The following is a 19,902-nucleotide window of genomic DNA, read 5'->3' as shown; positions in this document are numbered from 1 at the left end:
GCTGAGCTCTTTTGTGCCCAAGGCCCTCACACCTTTTATTTTCTCTGTCGGAAATGTTCCTCCCTCTGCTACCCCTCATCTTGTCTTATTAACAACTAGTCCTCTTTCAGATTTTAACCCTAAGTCACTTTTCTTAAGCAATTGATGTCCCCACCCTCCCGAGCCAACCACCTCTCCAGAGCATTGGGTCAGGTAACACAGCTTTACCACTTTAGTCTTGTTCTTTTGTTGTTGTGAAATATTTTTTATTAAAAAATACTATATATATAAATATATGTTTATTTATATTATATAATATATATTGTTTATATTTTTTTTTCAACGTTTATTTATTTTTGGGACAGAGAGAGACACAGATGAATGGGGGAGGGGCAGAGAGAGGGAGACACAGAATCGGAAACAGGCTCCAGGCTCTGAGCCATCAGCCCAGAGCCCGACGCGGGGTTCGAACCCACGGACCGCGAGATCGTGACCTGGCTGAAGTCGGACGCTTAACCGACTGCGCCACCCAGGCGCCCCATATATTGTTTATATTTAATGCATATATTAATATATATTAAATATAGAGTATATTACATATAATATTTAATATATTACATATAATATTTAATATAGAATATATTACATATAATATTTAATATATGTATTAAACAATATATAATTAATTAATAATATATTAATATATAATCTATATATTATATACCCATAATAATATATAATATATTATATATTTAATATATGGTCTATTGTATGATAAATATATAAATATATTTAATAGATCTATTAAATATGCATAAATATATTTAATAGATCTATTAAATATATGTTATATATTATGTTATATATTGATATATATTAAATATATAAGATATATGTAAATTTGGTTCCTGGATGCAACTCCAATGCACATGTATGTGTGTTGATTATGTGTAGTTTAGTACAGCACATACATTCCCCTAAATATATGTTATTTAGTTTTGCATGTATATGAATATTATGAAAATATTGCCATGTTGTCTATTTTGTATTTCTTCCTTTTGAACTCATTATTATGTTTTTGAGACATTTCTATGGTAACAGGTAGGCACTATTTCAGTCATTTCGCATTTATTCCCACATATGTCCATTAATAGAATTTGTATATCCTGTTGAATACCTCTGCCACAGTTTGTTCATACATTATTTTGTTTATGGACATTTGGCATATTTTAGTTATATGCACAAACACATGTCTATATTACATATATATGCATCTATTTATGTATTTGTGTATATGTGAACATTACAAATATTGCTATCATGAATTCTTTGTATATATTTTTTAATATTTATCCATTTATTTTGAGAGAGAGAGTGAGAGAGCATGAGCAGGGGGCAGGCAGAGAAAAAAGGGAAAGAGAGAATCCTAAGCAGGCGGTACAGAGCCCAATATGGGGCTCGATCTCACGGACTGTGAGATCATAAACTGAGACGAAACCAAGAGTTGGACACTCAACCTACTGAGCTATCCAGGAGTCCCCGCATATATATATATTTTTTAAAAAAATAAGTTGCTCCCTATTCTATTTGTGTGTGTGTGTGTGTGTGTGTGTGTGTGTGTGTGTGTGTGTGTGATTCAGGAGCCAATAACCCAGGGACATTTTAAATTCATTTCTTTGCTTGGGAGATTTTAGATCTCATAAGTAGAATGATTTTCAACCCCAATCCTGCACAAGGATTAAACTGTGACTAAAACTTTTCAAGGAAAACTTTTCTTCCTTTCAGAGCCAAGATCAAGACAGATAGGCTTTTTGTTTTGTTTTGTTTTGTTTATATTTCCCTTTGAGGGCCCCCTTTTTACGACTGTAAAATTGATGTTGCTCTATTTAGAAAATCACAGCTATTGATTACATTTCTTCACTGAGAAGGAACTTGGCTTATTAACTGTCATAAATCTCTAATGTGGTCCCTTTGGTAGTTAGCATTGTAATTCCACTTGGCATTTTGATACCAACTGATAGATTTCATAATTTTGATGTGTGTCTGGTGAAGCAGGCACGTCCATTCACTGTTGCTGGGAGCCTAAATTGCTAGAATGAAATTTGGAATATGTATACCAATATTTAAAATGTACATACCCACACCTAGTAATTTCTCTACAAAATATCCTGGCACACCAGCGCAAGGCCCTATGTGTTTAGGAATTTAATTGCAAGATTATCTACACAGATTTTTTAAAAAATCCTGACTAAACCTAAGTGTGCATGATAGGGAAATAGTAATATAAATACGTCTAGCTGTATCCTTAATATGGCATGCTCTTAGCTATTAAAAAGAATGTGAGAGAACTATAACGTGCACATCTAGAATGATTTGCAAGTCACTTTGGTGTGAAAAAGGAATTTGTAAACCGTTTTTATTGTAAACTTCCATTTATGCAAAGTAAAGTGAGTATAAATGTGGATATAGGACATATATTAGATACTTTTCTGGAAAAATGTCAAGAAAAAACGTTGGGAGCAGAATTAGGGATATGAATGTAGAACAGCAGGAAAATAGGAGTAAGATTTTTTTTTATTTTTGGCTTAATGTTTTTCCGAACTGTTTGAAATTTTCTCAGTGCTCTTGTATGTTTTGCTGTAATTCAAAAATTAATGCAGTTAATATGATGACAAAAATATATAAATTGTGAAGGACCAAAATTAACTGTCATTAGGAGCCAGCAGATAATTTTAAGTGTTGAGAAACATGTACTGTGTGTCTTGAAAGGGAACTGTCAAAACCTGACTTTCTTGGGATGAAATGATGCTTTCGTCGGTGTTTAATGAGTTTTATTTTCCCCCAGACAAAGCCAAAGGAAGATCAAGGGCAGGGACCCACTTTGACTCAGCCCGGAGACGGAGTCGAGCGGTCCTTTATCACATCTCTGGGCACCTGCAAAGAAGAGAAAAGAACAAACTGAAAATAAATAATGTAGGTGGTATGTGTGTACATTCTGAATGCTAGAGTTTCCCCTGGTGCGATATTTGATTCACCGAAGAAAGGCTGCAATTACTCATTTATTAGCTTTCCTAGATTTTTTTGCACTTTGGCTTGTGCTTTCCTATGAAAAATAAACTAGGAAAGGTCAGCAGGCGTGAAGCATTTCTGTTATAAAAGTGCTTAATCACAGTGTTATCACAGCATAGAGATTAGAATATTACCGTGGCCAGTACAATACAGTACTAGGGACGGTACGAATGGGGACATACTGGTTACATTTTATGAACAAGATGATGCAGCAAGTCCTATTACACATTCATAGTTTGTTGGTTAAAATTTCTCTGATTTAATTTTAGTTCCATTTATTCTGCACTTTATCTAATTTCACTTAATGTTTTTATCCAGAAGGACCATGAGCAAGTCAAAGTCATTACTCCATTTAAAAATTTACATCTTCTACAAAACAGAGTTGGAAATTTCACACAGTGGAACATTGGATGTGAAATTCTATGCTTTATATCATACAGTTTTGTTGAAAGTTGCGCTCTTAGTAAATGACAGAAGGGCTACTTTCTGAAACCTGGTGCTGCTTATCTGTCAAAAGCCGCAACGAAGAACTGTGCCTTAAAAAGATGATCCTGTGCAGAGTTTTACATGAGTTCCAGGATTTCACACTGATTTCATAACTGATTCTTAGCACTGAGAGATTTCACTGAGAAACCCAGAACTATGTCTGTTTAGTTATGGATGTTCAAAGGTAATTTTGCAAATGATGGTAATATCATTAATTTGCATTGTGGATTCTTCAGAACATAAATCTTTGGGTGGAAGGGTGATGGGACTCTGGGTAGCAGGTACAAATACTTAGGGTCTAACTTACCAATGGCATTAGAAAAATTACAGCAAACAAGCAGAGCTGTCTTGGAATCGACCTAAGATCCAGAAGGTCTGGGAGTTAGGGACACAGGGAATTCTTTGGCATCTTACTTTTTCCATAGAAACCTCCAGACTCCCTAATACACATGTGTTGGCAAAATAGTCATGCATCTGATAATATAAAGTATCTGTTTCTCTGTAGTGAACAAAGAAAGATGCCTGAGCTAAGGGGAGTGGGAGATCTGACAAGAAAGTGCTGCAAACCGAGTCCTGCTTCAGTGTGATTTCTCTCTGGACACCACAACAAACTGCTTTGGTCCATCTGTGCTCTAGGACCACCACCCATGCTGGTGATGATCTGCCAGGCATCACCATTAAGAGTCACACGCTGTTTATTTTGGCCTGACTTAGTATAAAGATTTTTCTGGGGATCCCTGTGCCCCGATGTCATTGATTTCCAGAGAGTCCAGGGATAGACTTGAAAGGGTGGACACCACTTGATCTATGGATCCTTCCACTGTTTGCTATTTACATTCGCCTTCAGTTACCAAGCCAGCCTTAGTGACAGTAAACAAGTTCTAGGAAGAAACAAAGGTAGCCACATCTGGGCTTGATTGTATGCACATCAACCAACAAAGCACCTAAACAAATACTAGCCAGAGATATTGTCATGTAGCCTTTAGTTGAGAATCATTTAAACACAGCAAGTATAACTAAGCTTCAAAATGTGTTTGCTGAACATCCTGTTTTTCCCTTTAGATCCAACAAAGTACAGAACAGTACTTAAAAATCGGATTTAAAAAATCATAATTCTCACTGCTTCGCTAATTTGCTAAATTGCCAATCATCTAAGAAATACAAACATGAGGGGGAGCATTAAAATAATACCTAGTAATTAAGGATGTCTAATCAACACAGCGACTTCAGCAATACAGGTAGTATCTTACTTCTAATGTGTAGAATCAGGACCGGCCCTGTTCACCATCTCTTTTCAAGGAGGACAGAGTAGAATGGCTAAAAGACAGTAGGAAGAGAGAAGGAAGAAGAGGAAAAAATGATCTGGATAGTTTATCGGCTGAACAATCCATTTGGGGGGAATTCTGATTATAATTCACACACACACACAAATTCTCAGTATTTTTATAACTTTGCTATTTACAAATTCCTGTTACTGACATCATATTATTTGATTTTTACAGCAAGCCAATACTAGGTATGATTTTTATTAGTTCCATTTTTATGATGCAAAAGAACTTATTCGAGATCTCAAAAGTAGAAGCAGGATATGGGACCCTGCTGTGAATCTTCTGACTCAAAGCCCTATGCCTTTGCCCCCTGCCCTGCGGCTCCATGATACAGTTCTGTGGAATAGGAATGTATGATTCAACCCTAGGCAAATGAACTCATCAGGCCATTAAGCAAGGTTTGTGAATCAGGATGTAACACCTTTCATTCCTGGCTCTAACTGCCTGGTACATCTCGGAAAAGGGACTTAATTTCTGCTTTTGTTTTGATTTGTTACTCATTTAAATGACAATTGATGATGCAACTGTTTCCAGCGCAAAGAAATGTAAAGATCAGATGAGAACCCTGGGAGCTTGAAAGCAAAGTCTTTTAAATGCCCAAATATTACCGGCTCGGTAACAATGGTCCTTGAAGGCCTGGGACTTGGTGCAGTGACTACAGAAACATTTTCCTATCATTCAAAAGTTAGTTTCAAAGAAAGGTGACAGGAATGGTTTAGGGAGCAGTTACTTTAGTTAGGTTTTAGCCATTAGCCATTGTGTTTCAATAATTCATAGGGTAGAGGTTAAACAGCAAAAAAAAAAAAAACACCATTGATACTAAAGAACATGCTTCAAAATTAATAAATAACTTAGAACTGAAATTCAGAATAGTTGGTTGCATTTTTCCTTAGGCAAACTCGGTGTGTCAGGGTTATAAATAAGAAGTCTCTCTTCTTCGTACTTGCTAAAAACATACTTTCCAATTGTAAGACATTTTCTTCCACTCAGGTTTTTTTTTTTTATTTTTTTTAAATTTATTTTTGAAGGAGAGAGAGAGACAGAGCATGAGTAGGGGGAGGAGCAGAGAGAGAGGGAGACACAGAATCCGAAGCAGGCTCCAGGCTCTGAGCCATCAGCACAGAGCCTGACGCGGGGCTGGAACTCAAAAACCGTGAGATCATGACCTAAGCCGAAGTCAGACGCTTAACCGACGTGCCACCCAGGTGCCCTTCAAAAGGTTTTTGATAAAACTTTACAAATCTGGTGGTGGGAGGACAAGAGCCTCTATTTTTTTCACTCAGGTGCCTGTGTCACGATGTTTGTGGGACCTGAGTTTAAAAAAAAAAAAAAAGACAAACCCTTCACAATTTAAGCCTAATATGAGATGTAATGAATTTTTAATCTTAAAATAATCTTAAGAGGGGTGCCTGGGTGGCTCAGTCTGTTAAGCGGCCGACTTCGGCTCAGGTCACGATCTCGCGGTTCGTGAGTTCGAGCCCCGCGTCGGGCTCTGTGCCGACGGCTCAGAGCCTGGAGCCTGTTTCGGATTCTGTGTCTCCCTCTCTCTCTGACCCTCCCCCGTTCATGCTCTGTCTCTCTCTGTCTCAAAAATAAATAAACGTTAAAAAAAAATTAAAAAAAAATCTTAAGAAATGTGTTTTAAATAACCTATAAAGATGAAATAGTGTCATTTATTTTCTGACTTGTGAAAGTAAGTAATACATAGCTGACTTTTTGTATCGGCCTCACTAATGCTTCATGTAATCAGCGTAATCAAAAGAAAATACTTCCTGAGTTTTCCCAACCCTCACTCCTAGAGCTGGCCTCAACTTCAAACAAGTTAAAATTTTAATCTCTGTAATACGGTAGCAAAAGACTTCCTCAGATAGAAATTGAGGTCTTCCCCCATGGCTTCTCTGTTACTGTTTTATATTTGAAAAAAAAAATTATATGGGAATCCATCATGTCCTTCTATAAACAGAAGTACTTATCAACCTTCATGTAGTTAATACTTACTAACCCTAACCCTCCCTTCTCCTATGCACTTGCCTACACCTTAATAAGAAGCCCAACAGGTATACTTCACTCTCCTCTTCCCAGTTTTATGCCAAAGCCCACCCTTAAACTTGTTTCTAGAAACCAGAGAATGAGGTGAAGGAGGCAGGTCAAATACCAAGGAACTGAATGGAACGTAGATGTAATGGCAGATGGGCGTCGAAGGACCATGTAGAAGTGGTATAGCAGTCCGTTACCATGAAATCCTGGCATTATGAGGTGCCTGTGTGAGCTGAGTGAGAATAGTAATAGGAAGTAGAAGCCTGTGTTGGGTGGGAATGCCTACCAAGGAGAGATATAAGATAGGGGGTGCATTAATATTAAGGCAGCAAAAATATTTGGTCACAGACATTCGCCACTAAAGAGCTACGTATTCTTGATGGCTCTGACCTTCCTTGAATCCTCTAGTATTTCAGGAATTCCTGAACGTACCCCATCAACTTGTTCTTTCCCCATTGGCTGAAACAAGAAAACATACCATGACCTGCAAGTAACATGTATTCTAAAACTTTTAACTGTTCACTTCATTCAACTTAACTTTCAAATTTAAGTTTCCATTACCGATCTTGTGTTTCTCATTAATTGAGGTCAAAGCAAGGTCTGCAAGTACCTGGCCGTAGGCTTGTCAAATTTCCACACACGCTATTGTTGGGCCTCCTTTTGTCTCCTAACAGTAAGAATTGTTCATCAATTTGGACTGCTTTCAAAGTGACGTGCTTTTGCAGTTATAGAACTCCAGCAGTTCTCCTGCATTTAATCAGCTGCACAGCGAACACTGCCTTTCTCCTCCTATGACCTGAATGACTCTTAAGTAACTGTTTCTCACTTTGCCGTCTTACCAAGGGCTAGCTAGTGTCATGATGAATCCATGCCAGTCAAGGGTGTGAGATGCAGGTTCCCAGCTTGAAACTTCACCAAAAACCACAATGCAAAATGCATGTAGTTAGCACCACCTGGTTATATTTTGGAAGAAATGTAAGTCGCGTTAACCATAGAATGATGAACATATATTTCTATCCTCTCTGGGAAAATAATGGTAGCTTTGGTATTATTAGAAGAATTTCAGGTCAAACATATCCTTTGGATGATGACCATTGTCTCAAAACTATAAGTGTGTGGAATGTCTCCATGACAATAGGAATACAAATGTATGTTTGTGTTTCCAGTGTATATAAGATTATACTTGTAACTGTGGATGTTTGTAGGTGACGTTTTAGGTAATGATCTTTTTGTTCTTCGTGAACAAAATCTGGATTACTCGCTTAACATTCATGACTAAATTCTGCACATTCCTGTTACTTATAACAAAGATCTCCGCTCGATTTTAGTGTGTACATCTCTACTTTTTGCATCACCACCTCCCAAAAGTCACTTGTAAGAGACATTGGCATTGTGTGTATGAATATGCTCCTCACAGAAGTGTGTTTAAGGCTGTGTGATCCTTGCTTCTAATGTTGTGTCTCCCTTCTCTCCTTTTTGTCTTTATCCACAGAATGTTTTTGTAGATAAACCAGCATTTCCGGAGTATAAAGTTTCTGATGCAAAAAAGTCCAAATTCATACTTTTGCATTTTAGCACTTTTAAAGCTGGCTGGGACTGGCTTATTCTATTGGCGACGTTTTATGTTGCCGTGACTGTACCTTACAACGTTTGCTTTATTGGCAACGATGATCTGTCCACGACGCGGAGCACAACAGTCAGTGACATTGCAGTGGAAATCCTTTTTATCATAGGTAAGACCCAACGGCTGCTTTCCTAGGAGATTTGCATAGAGGAAGTAAGTGTGTTCCAGATTTTTCTGACATGAATTTGAACTAAGATCCATTTGCATGGGCATGACTAAGACTTTGATGCAAATTTTGGAGAAGCACATATTTGGATTTCTGAAAATTGCCTCTTCCAGCTTTCCCACCGTTCCTTTAGTCAAACAGATCTAAACGCACTTCTTGTGTTTCTATCCTTGTTTCATCAAATATGGGCTAACAAAGACTTAATGGCTATTTTGTTGGTACTCTCATATCCATCCTGATCTTAATTGCGCAGGGTCAAAGATGGGGCTTGGCAAGAACCCATCAATGGTGATCTGATAATGGTCTAGTCCTGGGCATGGTTCTCCATACCTTTTCATGCCTTTTTGGCATGTTGGTGGTTGTTGCCATAGGTGGCCTGGTTGTGGAAGCAAAGGATTATATAAGCCTTCCAGTCAATTGGGAGAAGCAGGGAGTATCTGATTTTAACTTAAAAAAAGTCCCCAAGGGAGCTTGCTAAGAATATTTATCTCCAGAATATTGGCAACCTCAGTTGAAGCTGTCTCTACCCCACTCTTGTAAGCCTCTTCCTGTTTCCCTGTCCCTTAAATCTTAATCAGTTTAGACCTAAGCCTAGCTCTTTCTTGTACTTTCTAAGACAAATTCTATATTTTCATTAAAGGCTTAGACTGACCCCCTGCAGAGGTGTTTTGTTGTGTTTTTTTCCTTTTTTTAGATTCACAGGAAATTGCAAAGATAGTACAGAAATGTCCCTTGTCCCTTTCATTCATCCCTCTAGAGTTCTTGACCATCATTGGCAACCTGATACTTGATTCTTTACGTGGTCGTGGTGATATAGGGCAATATCCTTTTTATAAAGATGAAAGAATGTTTGGAAAATATTTTCAAGCAGGTAGGTGAACAAAGGAATGAGAAATGGATCTTAAAAGTTCAAAGGAAGAAAATAAATGAGGCAGATCATACACTTATTTCAATGGTGGTGGTCCTTTTCTCTGTGGAGCTAGCTGGTAAAGTTTTGGGGCCAGAGTGGGTTCTCTAACTGTTAGTATGTTTTCTCTGGATGAGTTTATATGCTCTTGGTGTGGCTTGGGTACCACTATTAACATTGCATCTGTTGAGCACCCCCTCAAACCTATGTCAGGACCCCTGCTCCCAACCTAAAAGTGGTGGCTGTGGTATGTTTAGGCCACTAGATGGCAATGTTGTCTACGTAGGTAGTTTGGCAAGACTACAAAGTCAAGAAAACATACCTTTAATTTTTTTTTTTTTTAACTTAAACCATTCCTCATTAGAAAGGTATAACCTAAAGGGATGTAAAACTCACTGTTAAATGGAAAATAACAACATTCCAGCTTGCAAACAAATTGGGTGTGTCCAGTTGCCAGTCCACTGTGGTTTTATATCCTTTTGCTTTCCCAAACTTCCCTGTCTTCTCCTACCTGCCCATAACACATGTGTAAATTATCGCTCTAAAAAAACTCCCTATGACCGCATTCAAAGTTCTCAAGAACTTGAGTACTCAAATGTCTATTACATCTGAGTATCTACGTAACAAACATTTCATATCATTATTATTAATAATGTTATTATTATTTACAACTCTGTCATAGGGACACGGTTATATCTTGAACGTTCCACTATTCCTTGTTCTAGGATATTTGAAATTCGAAGGGCTTCGAAGCCACTTCTGGTACTATATGCTCACTGGCAGATGGTGATGTGTTTATACTCAAAACTGACACCTGTAAGAAAGATATTTTGTACAATTTTGGGGGGTTGAATTGGTTGGTTGTTTTTTTTTAAAGGCTTCTTTCTTCTACTAAACCAATGGAGTCTGGCTTGCCCTCTGACCGTTGCCCCTAAGTCTGCTGTGTTTTTTGTGACTCATATTTCTGCTGTGCTCCAGGCAGTAAGATGTTCCTCTGGGTAGGCAATACCCCTCTCTTACCAGCAGCATGATAAAGAAATAAAAATTCACTCTATGCAGTTCACCTTCTACAAAGATTACAATTTGAGATTTTGGCCTGCTAACAGTTTTAGAATGTTGCCAGCCTGGAATCCCTTCTTGACTGACTTATTTTTATAAGCAGTAAAAACTTTACTGCGCTTTACTGTTGCCGTCTTCCTGCTTTTTCTTCTTTTAAATGAGTTTAAATGTGTCTATAATGTATTATAACAGATTTGGAAAAGTAGTTGAAAATTTCTCCAAGTATGCTTCCCCGAGCCTTTATTGTATGAAATATTTTACAAAGGTGATGTGAAAATGATCACCAAGAAATAAATCAAAACAGTAGGAATAAAAGCGTGCATTGCCTATAATACTGTACTTTCACAGTACTAATAAGGCAGTGTTTGTATCATTTAATAGTTATTAAATTGGTATGTGTGACAATTCTATATGTATTTTTAAACATGTTTATTTTTTGTTTGTAGGTAAGTGCTATTAAATTGGTATCTTATAATCACCCTGGTCAGAACTGTTAAAAAGTAGTTTAAAAAGAATTTTGGGGAGGAAAGCCTTTCATATTGCAAAACATGATGCTTTCAAAATATTTTGTTATTTGAACCCTTCTATACAAGTAAGGTGATGTGATTATTTTCTACATGGGGAAAATTAAGTGTTCATGAAAGAAGAATATATCGTCAAAATGGAACTTGAAAGATAATATATCTCTTTTGGTGACTCATCATGCACATTAACTTTATACATTTCTGAGAAATTCAGTGATAAAGAAATCTGTTTAATCATGATTAACCCAGCACCTCCTAAAGTTATTTTTACCTCAGAACCCATTCCTTCCCAGACCACTTGGTAACACTCTTTTGGGAAGACTGACTTGAAAACATTCTACCCTGATAAATTCACTATAAGTATCTGAGTGTGATTATGCTAGTCAAACTACAAATATGAATGATGAGCTTGAATCTCTCCTAACTACTCTCTTTACCTTAAAGTAAATTGCTTTGTAAACCACATTAATTCTTCAGGATCAGTAGGGCACAAGGTTTGGCTATAAGTTACAAAGTGGTTATAAAATTAGTTTTAGTTTTAAAACCATCATGTATAATTTAGCTGATGATTCAAAGCCTCATGGAAACTTGCAACGAGAAGTGACCTACTAGTAATTCATCTAATCCAATCTTTCTTAATTTATGGGGGGGGGGGGTGCCTACTGAGCCCTAGTGATATGCCCAAATCCTGGTAGCACACTCAGGTTTCCTTGTCGTTGGATCAGGTTTCTTAAGAGTTTGTAACCAATATGGTTCCATTTTCTGAAAAATTCTACTCAACTTGTTTTCCTTTATTTATAGCAATGAGGCAGAAGATGAGAGAAAGAAGTGCCAACTTCCTTCTCTTTCTTTCATGAATGCAGAAATTAATAGTTTTAATCTCTGAAATCTTGGTGGCAAAAATTGTGATATGCCATTAGGTCTGATAATCACGTAACCCTTTTCCTTATCAAAAACCTAAAGAACCCAGTTTTGTGCAGGCAGCAGTATCCCAAACCCAGGGGATGAGTTGTGAGTATTCCAAGCCAGTAGTAGTCCTGTCCCCTTACCCAGTTCCAGACATGGTAGTTCCTGTCCCCTTACCCAGTTCCAGAGTATTCCGAGCCAGTGGTAGTTCCTGTCCCCTTACCCAGTTCCAGACAGGGGTAAATATGTGACCAGTTCTAGCCAATAGAATATAAAGAGATTATTTCTGTGGGGCCTTTTGGGTATTATTTTCCCCCTGAAAAAAGAAGAGAGACATGTGAGGGGACATATTTGTGTCACTATTCCTTTCCTTCCCCCAGGATGTGTAGATGGAAGGGTATGATGTACTGTAATTGTGTAGCCATCTATAATCACGAGGAGGTGCATAGGGAAGAAGATGTGGACTCCTTGTTGAGTGATATAATAACGTTCCTATTACTGGGGCCACTGTTACTTGGATATTTTGTTATTGATAGTTATATTGGTATAAAATTTTTGAAAAATTGGGCCATTTCAGAGGTTCAGTGATAACTCCTTTCCAGGGGAACAGAATCCTCTTTCTTCTATCCTGTCATTCCACTGTGAGCCTATCTAGGAAGTGGTTTGCATATACCACACATATCTGCTGTCATAATCACAAAGACTGAGCATCGTAGGCTATGCCATAAAGCTGTAACTCTGATTGGCTTGGTTTCTCTAAGAATCCTCAGAAAGCTCAAGGTCAGAGGAAACATGGGATACAATTGTACTTTCTGTTTACTCTACATTCACCTTAGTCATAAAAGGATGGTTGAGAGTCATGTGGGATAAAGGGCAATCATGCAGTGTGCAGACCATACTGGCCAGGCCTGAACGTCTAGCATCCTTACCACTGCTCACCACCAATGCCGTCAGTTATTATGACACCCAAATACTCCATACATATTCAAAAGTTTTTACTCAGTGTTCTATTTTTTTTTTTTTAACGTTTATTTATTTTTGAGACAGAGAGAGACAGAGCATGAACAGGGGAGGGGCAGAGAGAGAGGGAGACACAGAATCCGAAGCAAGCTCCAGGCTCTGAGCGGTCAGCACAGAGCCCCACATGGGCCTCGAACTCGCAGAGTGCGAGATCGTGACCTGAGCCGAAGTCGGCCGCTCAACTGACTGAGCCACCCAGGCGCCCCACTCAGTGTTCTATTTTTAAAGTTATATTCTGTGTTGATTTAGGTAGTTCTATTTCACTGGCTCTCAACAGGCACAGAATCACACATAGGAACCATTTTAGAAATATGTAGATTAGGGGCGCCTGGGTGGCTCAGTCGGTTAAGTGTCGGACTTCCACTTAGGGCATGCTCTCACAGTTTGTGGGTTTGAGACCCCTGTCGGGCTCTGTGCTGACAGCTCAGAGCCTGGTTCCTGCTTCAGATTCTGTGTCTCCCTCTCTCTCTGCCCCCCCCATGCTTTGTTTGTCCCTCTTTCAAAAATAAATAATGAACTTTAAAAACTTTTTAATTTTAAAAAAGAAATATGTAGGTTAGACTTTAATCAGCACTACCATCATTTGGTTTTAATGCTGTTAGATCACAATTAACTTATCTACAAATAATTTTACTCCAACTAACGAACAGATTTGCTCTATATGTAATATGTCTTATGATCATATATTTATATTTTCAACATTTCTGATTATTTTATTTTTCTCTTTCTCTTTTTTTTTTTTTTTTTTTTTTTTTTTAAATTTTTTTTTCAACATTTATTTATTTTTGGGACAGAGAGAGACAGAGCATGAACGGGGGAGGGGCAGAGAGAGAGGGAGACACAGAATCGGAAACAGGCTCCAGGCTCTGAGCCATCAGCCCAGAGACTGACGCGGGGCTCAAACTCACAGACCGCGAGATCGTGACCTGGCTGAAGTCGGCCGCTTAACCGACTGCGCCACCCAGGCGCCCCTCTCTTTCTCTTTTGTAATGCTTTATTAACTAATGCTTCTACTCACTTACATGTCACCAAATTTTGCTATCGCAGAATCTTTATTTCTTCCTAACACTAAATTTTTATTATAACCCTGTGACATAATTAAATCAGGTATATCTGTTTACACATAGGAGGGAAAAGAGCGAAAACAGTAAGCAGTTTATCCAAGATCTAGCTGATTACTGACCAAGCTAGGACTAAAACTCTAAACCCACTTGTAAAATGGGTATTAGCATTCTTATGAGGATTTAGTGAGGTTATTTAGTGAGGTTTACTTGCTGTTTAATCATTACTGATAAGTATTGTTCAATAATGTCACCAAGCCCCTATCTCTTCAGTTTGTTTTAATATCCACTATTTTTTTTTTTTTTTTTGGAAAACAAGCATTCTTTATTTAATACAAACTGAAAATTCAGCTAATCATGGGAATAAGGTAGACCAGAACATTCCACATTCCTTAGCTTTCGAGAACACGAGTGTCTGGGGAGTCATTTACTGCTTAAGAGATCTAAGGCTTTTATAGTGATTTCTACAGACTTGCCTTAGCATCCTTTTAGAAAAGCCTAGAGAAGGTCTCTTACGTCTTCCTAAGTCAAGCATCCCTTGTCTGGCATGCACTGAAATGACCACTAATAATATTAGAGGCCATCATTCCAGGTGCGTGTTCCATCCAATCTTCCATCAGCACTTGTCCGAACAAGGAAATAAGCTGATCTGCATTTCAGCTCCTCCTCCCTTTTCCTGCCCTGCTCTGATGAGGCCTGAAAGGCTCTAGCTATGCTTCCAGTAACAGTCTAGAAGGAAGTCATTAGCTGAAGGCTTAATCACTAGCTTTAAAGTGACTAAGACTTCTCTCTATTCAACAGATTCATAATTTTACTGGATCTGTGTTTAATTTCTAATGATAATTATGGGTACTTTTTTGAGAGACAAAAAGAAAAAGCAGGGGAGGGACAGAGAGAAAGGGAGAGAGAGAATCTTAAGCAGACTCCACGCCTAGGAGCCTGACCCAGGGCTCGACATGGGGCTCAATCTCACCACCACGAGATGATGACCTGAGCCGAAATCACGAGTTGGGTGCTTAACTGACTGAGCCACCCAAGCACCTCTAGATACCCGTTTGTTTTATCAGACTTCTTCCCAAAGCCTCTCTTTGTTGTGTATAATCTTTATTGCTATGCCTTTCCCATTTAACATGGAACTGAAGAGTAATGTTCTTATACCATTTGACTGCAGTTTGTTACTCTCCGACAGAAACTCAAGACTCACAAGAAATACTTTAATTGTTTCAGTATTCTTGGGTATCTTTTTCTGTTAGAGTAAAATATTTAAATCTCAGTGGAACCTGGAAAACCATAAACATTTGATTGTTATTTCATTGTACAAGCAAACCCCAACTTAGAGTTATCTTCCTGAAAATTGCAAACAAAGGTATGTCATTTTCCCATTTAGTGAGGTCACTGATATTAAAGATACAGACTTGGATACTGAAGGGAAAGATTTCTTTAATGTCTGCTTATTTATTTTGAGAGAGTTAGATAGATAGATAGAGCACATGCACGTACAGGAGAGGGGCAGAGAGGGGGCAGAGAGAGAATCCCAAGCAGGCTCTGTGCTGTCTGCACAGAAGCCAATGCAGGGCTCGATCCCATAATTGCGTGATCATGACCCGAGCCGAAAGTCAACAGACCGATGGCTCAACCAACTAAACCAGCCAGGAGGCCCCTGAAGGGAAAGATTTCTCTCAGTGAATAAAGTTGAAGTTTCATGGTGATGAGGGAACTCAAATTTTACCACTGAATGGTTTGGGCATTCTGGTATTCCTAGACTACATATTTAGAAGGCTTGAGTTAGCATTCATTTATCTCTTAGCATTTAAGTCCCTCCCTCCTTTCCTCTCTCCCTCCATCTGCTCCCTTCTTCCTCTCCTGCCACTTACGTACTTTCTTTCTCCTGTTCTCCTTCTTCCTTTCAAACATAGGGTAGCAATGGAAGCCTACACCCCCACATCCTCACCCTTCACACTTATCTTGGATTGAGTAATAGCGTCTCTTTTAGAAAAGATTTTTTTTAATGTTTCCTTATTTATGAGAGAGAAAGAGAGAGTGCAAGCAAAGGAGGGGTAGAGAGACAAGGTGACAGAGAATCTGAAGCAGACTCCAGGCTCTCAGCTGTCAGCACAGAGCTGGACATGGGGCTCAAACCCATGAGCTGTGAGAACATGACCTGAGCCAAAGCCAACTGAGCCACCCAGGCACCGTAAGTAATAGCATCTCTTATTAAGAGGAACTCAAGACGGTATTCATAGCCATGGCTCACAGTTGACCTTTGTCTCATGTGGGCATTTTTAACCCAACTGTAAGAGTATCCCAGGCTCTCCATTCCCAGATAATACGTTTGGGGTAGTAAATAAATGGAATGTGTTTAACCATTGACTAGAAATGAATCAGGACTCACTTGGCTGCAGACCAGCTAATTTCTGATGAATAAATTTAAGCCTGAGGATACAGCAATAATGAAACAACAACAGCAAAAAACAAAAAACAAAAAAACAGAAAACGAGTGTGCCACTTCAGATTGCCACAGAAGTGTAACATACTCAGTATCTTATCTCAAAAGTGAAGAGATTTTATTTGTCAGAATGCCTTTGGAAAAAAAGAGAGTGCACTGAAAAAGTTAGGTACTTTTTTTTCCTTATTGTTATTAAGGGCTCCCAAATTCGTTGACTTAAAAGTACCTACTCGGGAACTAGACTAAAGCAAAGACTAAAATTGCATTTATTTTTGCAAATAAACTGTCAGTTTCGCTGTTGCTTCTGTAGGCTTTTCAAAATTCCCCATGGGAAGATGAAGTACTATGATAAATCAAATATTGAGCAGATACCCAGGATATGTGGCCACTGTATTTTCCTGAACTATGTGAAACTAGGAAACAGTGCTTCTTCATTGGATTGGGCCAAAAATAGCAATTAATGTTTTCCTTAGGCTAGAATAATAGGTTTATGTTTGATTTTAAAAAGCACTTTATTCACTATCTTTTCCTGTTAGACACATAGATTTTTGGGAATATTCCCACCATTCTTCACTGTGACTGAAATCATTGAAATACTCAATGACAATGTTCTGACAAACCAACAGATTACATTTTCAAGCATTTTCTTTGATTAGTTTCATTTCTCCTCTGTGGATAGACCATGCTAATTACATAAGCTTCAAAATAGAAACCGTAGAGAAAAGAAATGGTCCTCAGTCACACCCATCCCAGCAAGACCACTGCTTCTGCATTCAATCTTTCTGGTTGTTGTTTTCTCTCTTTTATTTTCAAGTGGTTGTGATCACAGTCTACACAAATTTTGGTGACTTTTTTTTCCACCTAAGATTTTAGTGTAAGGATTTATCTGTGTTTCATAAATATTTACAAACATTTAATAGGTGCATAATATTCCATCATGTAAATGAACTAGTTTGTTTACTTAATAACCATGTCTTAGTTGTTACACATTTGAGGTGATTATTTTTTTTGCTACTTAACAAATTATAATGAACATCTCTGTGAAAAATGTATTTATTCATTAATTGAACACATTTATATTGAATGCTTGTTTGCCATGCAGTGTTTTAGTTGGTAGAGATAGAACAGCAAAACAAATAAAGATCTTTGCCTTCATAGGATGTATATTCCAATAGAGATAAACAGGAAACAAAACAAATAAGTAAAATATATAACATGTCAGATAGTGGTGCGTTACATAAAGAGTAGAAAAGGTGAGAAGGGGGAAGAAATGGGCTGCAATCCTAAATGAAGTGGTCAGGGATGTGAATTAAGAACATGGCATTTAAATAAAGATAGAGGGGAAGCAAGGAAATAGTCAACTGTATGCCTCGAGGAAGCACATTACAAGCAAAGAGAACATCAAATGCAAAAGACTCCACTCATACATTTAGAATTATTTTAAGGAGTGGAATTACTGGGCCAAAAAATATTAATATATACAGCTTATAACATATTTTCAACGTTTCATTTTTTAAAATCACATTACCCTTAGAGCAGTTATTGGGCAGTAAAGCTCAAGTTGAAATGCAATTTGTTCATGCTAATATTTTTTTATAGTAATAGCTGTTGTAGAAAGTTATAGATGCATGTCACTTTCTGAATTTGTTTTACTCCTAAACAGTCATTTCATTTAATGGAGTAATTCAGATAAAATAGTGTTATTAATATTGCATCATTGTTGCTTATTTTTGCTTTGGTTTTCCTTAGGAGATAAGATATATATGGAAAGTAGATATATATTACATGATGTACCTGAATCCATTGTGTTTATATCTGAAATATTTGTGAGATGGTAGATTTGGAGGAAAATTGTCTTAGCACACTCTGAGAATGATGCTGCCCTGTGACTTACCTATTACCGTAAATAGACTTATGAGGAGCACGTGCTCATAAAATATGAAACAATAGTGCTTGTTTTGAACAAGGCAAGGATATTAAAAATGGAATATTACTAAATTTAGAAACCCAGAAGAAAATTGTGAGTTCTTGATTTAGAAACCTATTGCAAAGTAATGAGGGATTTTTTTCTTTCCATTTGCCACTTATCAAACATGAACTCTGCTATGTCATTCTCTCCTTTTCCCACTTTTTCAAGTATGCTTTCTTGCAATATGAAAAAAATCATATTCTCTAAGTAAAAGTGGCATTATTTATGTGGTTTTTATTTCCCATGTCAACCCATGCATTTAACATTGCTGTTTGTATAATCTCTCCAATTACCCCATTAGGTTTAAGATAAATACATAAATAATTTTTTAAAACCAAATATACTGAGAAATTATTTGAATATTTTCGATAACAGAAAAAATTATGGTCACCTGGGCCCAGATGTAATTCACTATGTATTCTTCAATTCATTACATATTTGTTGAGGACCAATCATGATGTCACTGAAGTGATTGCATATGGCATTTCCTCAGCATAGTATAGAAGACCCTCTAGATTCTGAATTCTTATCCTTTTTTCTTTTTAGTTTATTTTTGAGAGAGAGAGAGAGCATGATCAAGAGAGTGGCAGAGAGAGAGAAGGAGACACAGAATCCAAAGCAGGCTCCAGGCTCTGACCTGTCAGCACAGAACCCAATGCGGGGCTCAAACTCAGGAACTCGAGATCATGACCTGAGCCGAAGTCGGACGCTTAACCGACTGAGCCACCCAGGAGCCTCTGGCCTCTTACCCTTTTTGTATCATCACTTTATCCTTTCTCCTGTGCTGCAGCCTTTTGAGACCACCAGTAGCTCTTCAACTGTGCCGTTCCTTACATTCTTTGTATTTTCCTATCTTTTGTAGTTGCTACTCTCAGAAAATAAAAAATGGCTAGACATCTTCTTAGCTCTTCTTTATCCAATAAAATCTGCCTCCTTGAGGTATCATCTTTGATGTCTTCTACAAAATCTTCTTTTTAACTCTTCTAACCCTATCACCATGGTCTGGGGTAGGTTTCCCTCATGCATTCTTTACATGCTTTCCCTTCCCCACTCTTCAGCCCTATATCATAATGGTCTATTTCTCCCCCACTCCACGCACATACCATAAATAAACTAGGAGTGCCCAGAGGACACGGACTGGATGTTTAGTTCTCTAGTTCCTCCAGGTAATACGTGTCTGACCCATAGTTAACAGAGTAACGTTTACCTACTACCATAGTGCAGATAAACAAAATACGAAATGTAGCTCATTGAGTTGGAACAATAGCCTTCTTTTCCAAAGGCAGTCCTCCATCTTTTTGGTTTAAGACCAAACTTATAT

At 37.8% G+C, this 19,902-nt stretch overlaps 1 protein-coding gene across 1 annotated transcript in view; it reads left to right on the top strand.

Annotated features, from left to right (window-relative positions):
* Positions 1–19,902, top strand: part of KCNH8 (potassium voltage-gated channel subfamily H member 8) — a 360,147-nt gene that overhangs the window by 204,420 nt on the left and 135,825 nt on the right. Inside the window, exons 4-5 of the mRNA XM_086674209.1 lie at positions 2,825–2,952; positions 8,392–8,632. Of these exons, the coding sequence (XP_086530335.1) occupies positions 2,825–2,952; positions 8,392–8,632 (369 nt within the window). The remainder of the gene's footprint in view (positions 1–2,824; positions 2,953–8,391; positions 8,633–19,902) is intronic.

The sequence above is a fragment of the Puma concolor genome, chromosome C2 (assembly GCF_028749965.1).
Source record: "Puma concolor isolate L17-30 chromosome C2, mPumCon1.1.hap2, whole genome shotgun sequence".
In the NCBI taxonomy this organism is placed as follows: Eukaryota; Metazoa; Chordata; class Mammalia; order Carnivora; family Felidae; genus Puma; species Puma concolor.
This window is presented reverse-complemented; position numbering and strand designations above follow the sequence as displayed.